We start from the raw sequence: 4,913 nt of genomic DNA on the forward strand, positions 1-4,913 counted from the left end.
GAAATAGCATGATTTTGTAATTCTCCCTAAATTTGTGCTTAAGTGTGAAAACATACTTTTTGGGTAATTTAATTCACTTTAATTCTATTTGATGCCTTGATGTATATGTTGAGTGATTTCAGGTTCATAAGGCAAATATTGGATGGAAGAAGTTAAGAGAAAAGCATGCAAGATGAAGAATTCATGGAAAAACAAGGATTTAGAGTGCTTAGATCGACGCGCACGTGTGACAGACGCGTAGGCGTAAAGAGGTGCATCGTCGAAGGCGACACATACGCATGACATGATGCATACGCGTGACAAGAAAAAGCCAGACGACGCGTACGCGTGACCCATGCGTACGCGTCACAGCCAGCACGTGACCTCATTAAAGTAAAAATGCTGACGACAATTTCTGAGCTTCCCAGGCCCAAATCCAACTCGTTTCTGAGGGTATTTCATGCAGAATTGAAGATTGGACAAATGAGGGAGCAATTATATTAGCTTAGGATCATGTAGTTTAGTTTTCTAAAGAGAGAAGCTCCCTTTTCTCTCTAGAATTAGAGTTCTTAGGGTTATTTTCATCTTAGATCTAGGTTTAATTTCTTGTTTCAATCTTGTTTTTTTTACAATTTCTTGTTCTTATATCTTTGTTCTTCTTAATTTTCTTGTCAATTTCTCTTTTATGCCTCTTTTATGTTTATGAGCACTCTTGTTACTTTGATTTTCATTTAATACAATTTATGTTTTATGCTCCTTTATTGTTTAATTGAGTTGTTATTATTTCCTTACAATTGGGTAGTTGTAGATTTTATTATTTCTTTCATTTACCATGTTTTTCTTTTATGCCTTCCAAGTATTTGTCAAAATGCTTGGTTGGATGTTAGTGTAGCTTTTTTAGCATTCTTGGCTTGAAAAGAGGAATTGGGTGATCTTGAGTCATTGATACCCAACTCATGTTGGTGGTCTAGAGTTGTTAGTTAATATTGTTTCCATTGACGCTAATCTTTTACTAATTCAATTAGTAAGTTGATTAGGACTTTTGAATTGAGATTAATTAGTCCTATTTGACTTTCTTCCAATGTTGGAGATGATATTATACTTTCTCCCAATGTTGAAGATGACAAAATAAGATAAACTCTTGATAATTATTGTGTTATGATTTATGACTAGGATAGAAAGCATATATTCTCAATCCTTGCCATGAATGTCTCTCTTTATTACTTGCTTTCTTTAGTTGCTTTACTTTTCTTACCATTTATTCTCTTGCCCCTTTTACCAAATCAAACCCCCCTTGTTCCTTCATAGCTAATAATCGATCACTTCATTACAATTCCTTGTGAGACGACCCGAGGTTTAAATACTTCGGTTAATTTTCATAGGGGTTTGTACTTGTGACAACTAATAATTAAAATTTGATTTGAGGATCGAATGTCGGTTTGGGATATGCTCACAACGAAATTATTTTGCTAAATTCCGAACCAGTATAAATCCCCATATCACTTTACTAGGCTAAAAATGGCGTCTGTGTCTTGTGTAATGAGAGTACCTCCAAGAGTATGTGACTTACCATGGAGGTAAACTCTTTATGAAATTTAGTTGGTTTCGTTGGACAATGACCTTGTCATCCACCCACCTTATGCTAAACTTTTCTATTTTAATGACATGCCATGTTAATTTAATCTTTATGAGTTTCTCGTGTTGTTCATGCAACTTTAGTATTCTCAAACGCATTAGCAAATCTTTGGAAATCTTTAATACAATTTTTCTGACTTAAATAATGGAAAAGAACATAGTTATCCAACATGAGATGATAAAAATATCGAAGTCCCACCTCTCATGTCCTCAAACGTGAGCTGAATAATCCAACATGCTAAATTTTCGATAACTTAATTACCACACTGAGCCATGGTTTTCTACACATGAATAATATCGTTTTTTTTCACATGAAAGTAAACTGTGATACAAGGAATAGATATTATTAGTCTATTACATAATATAAAAAAATTTACCTCCTATGTTATATATTAATTGCGTTACGGTAACTAATTTTTTATATTCAAATAGTAAAAACCACAATTATGTTTTCACCTGAGCTCTATTATTAAGGTTAAAAAGGAAAAAACCAAACATGCACAGGTTCAACACCTAGATAAAAAAGATCTATGTCTTAATATTCACTCACAACTCATCAACTAATACGTTGTCCAAACATAAAAAAAAACTAATGAACCAAAACTGGTTGAATAATGTTCAAAAATTATGACACTCGTGTTTGAAGTCTCAGTAAATTCTGCAACATGTAACACCGCGATAAATATAAATGACACTCCACAAATATACCGCATAACATGTCTCAAGACAAAATAATAAAAATGGATACCTACTACAAATTTCACCTTAAACATCCCGCTTACCTTGAGTTTTACTAACATTAATATAAAGTTACTGCAACCATATAGAACACATACACATTAGCCTCAATTGTTACCTTGAAGGCTAACTACAGTTATCCACTTCCACAATTCCATGCATTTGATCCCTTCACATGCCAACAAAGCCACCATGTGCACACCCATCCAGAAATTTATTCACCTTATGGATCATCAAGTCTCACAAAAGACTTGGAGAGTTCGTCTTTTGTCGTAGACAGCTTCACATGGCCTGTGGTATCAGCCCTGTCCTGAAAGAAATTACCCAGATAAATTAAGATTATAAACCCTAGATCTACGTGTATCATGATAAAGACATTTGAATCAACAAATATATTACACAAATTAGAATAAAATCATACGGATTCACCTTGCCACCTTCACCGGCATTTACCGCACCATTTCTATGTCCATTGCGAATGATGCTGGTGCGCTGGTGCAACGGGTCCTCCAATGTCCGAGATGACCACAATTGCTACATTTGCGCCTCTTCTTCCCTGTCATCGTCAATGACATGTTCGCATGCCCAATTCCCTTTGTCCTCAAACGCACCGGATCATTTATTCCGTTAAATTCTCCCCCAACATGACTTGCTCCACTAGATTCCCTACCCACACCGTACTTTGACTCCAACATGGAGGTGTCCTTTACAATTCTCTCTGCATACACTTTGAAGTCATGCTCGTCCAAACAGGCAAACTTTTCTAACCGCGTGCACAAATGTACGAATGCAGCCACCCTTCTCTTATATAAAATGCCCTTGTCAACAACTTCATTAACAATGGACCAATGACCTGCTTCACTCTTTGCCGTTTTCGACCACCTCTTTAGAACCAAACTATCCGAAATCGCACACAGATTCAGCCTAACAACAACAGCTAGTATGTGGATGCACGGCAGACCAAACGACTCCATCCTCATGCAACTACATCCGAACTTCTGCCCCTGACCATCATACAATACTTGCCAAGTCAACCCCGACTTACGATATTTCTCAACTATAAATACATCGCCATTCGATGTGTGATTGCACCCAATGATATTGACTTGCACCGATCGCTTAAGAGACTCACGAACTCTAAAGAATAAGTATGCCATAACGACTCTCCACAAACCTCCCCAACTTGGCATCCAAAGACTCGCACCGTGAACTAGTCCTGAGTCCCGCATAAAAGCGACCCCTAATGTAAGCCGTTGCCCAAGAGTACTTTTTCGCATTCAAGTCCCTGACCCATTTGACCTCCCTTACACCACACTCTTCCAACATAGCCTCCCACTGCTTCTCAAATTCATGTATGTCAATATCAGCCAACATGCATTGTCTAAACAACTGAGTGAACCGAGACTGCAAAATATTTGCCATCGCATTCCTCAAAAGATGCCACGCACACAATCTATGATGGGCCTTGGGAATAAGTTTTTGGATCGCAATTCACATTGCCGGATCTCCATTTGTAATTATTGCATTAGGTGTTTTCCCTTTCATGCATTCCAAAAACCTCTCCAATACCCAATTATACGACTCCTGTGATTCGTGTGAAACCATGGCAGCACCAAAAACACATGTCTGATTGTGGTGGTTAACCCCAGAAAACACAACTGGTAGGTTGTACTTGTTTCTCCCGTACGTTGCATCAAAAGCAAGTACATCACCGAATATCCGATAATCTTCCTGGCTAGCTCCATCACTCCAAAACAGATCGCAAAGTTGCTTACTCGGCCTAGTCTTGTAACGCCAAAACAACTTTTCATCCACTCAGGCAATGCCCTCCAAATAACGAAATGTAGCATTGACATCTCTATTTTGCATAGCCTATAGCCTCCTCAACTCATTATACCTGTCTTGTTTAGTGAAAGAAACCATATTAAAGCCCCCAACCTGTGCAGCAAACGATTCATATATTTTGGGGATGATTATACCAATTTTCCTCATGCTATTTAACTGTGCTTTCTCAAAATCAGAAATCTTTCGGTGGGACCTCAGATACTCAACAAACTTTGATAATAACAACTCGTGATTGTGTTCTTCTATGAATCGAGACACATACCACATATTCTTATTTTTCTTTTTAATCCTCATCTCTGCAAGGCAGTCGTACCTTGTTACAACCTTGTGCTCTCACTTACGATCGCTCATTTCCAACCACTTCTTGTGTCTAAACCCTTCTTTGTTGCAAACAATGTGTACTAAATAATTTTCCTACAAATATTCTTAATCTACTACCCCTGCCTCGTCGCAAAACCCTTTACTCGACTATAATCGTTGTAGAACTTCTGTGCTTCTTCCGGACTACTAAACTCCATCCGAAGCACTTCCTCTGCTTTAATTGTTTCGTACTTAATCCACCACTCCTCGTATGGACCAACGATGTCCGCTTGGCCACCGCCAATATCCTCTGGTTCAATTCCAAACTCCAACTAATTTTCCTGCGGTAGGACACAAGAAATATTTAGTAAATTTTACATTATCAACGAGCAAAATCAATCACGTATCCAAATCTT

General features: G+C 37.7%; 1 protein-coding gene across 1 annotated transcript; it reads right to left on the reverse strand.

The window, feature by feature from the left end:
- Positions 3,844-4,464, reverse strand: LOC107633395 (protein FAR1-RELATED SEQUENCE 5-like). Its single transcript, XM_016337031.1, has 2 exons — positions 4,250-4,464; positions 3,844-4,132 (listed from the first exon to the last, which is right to left on the reverse strand). The coding sequence occupies exons 1-2, from the start codon at positions 4,462-4,464 to the stop codon at positions 3,844-3,846; spliced, it is 504 nt and encodes a 167-aa protein (XP_016192517.1).

Source organism: Arachis ipaensis, chromosome B03 (assembly GCF_000816755.2).
Source record: "Arachis ipaensis cultivar K30076 chromosome B03, Araip1.1, whole genome shotgun sequence".
NCBI lineage: Eukaryota > Viridiplantae > Streptophyta > Magnoliopsida > Fabales > Fabaceae > Arachis > Arachis ipaensis.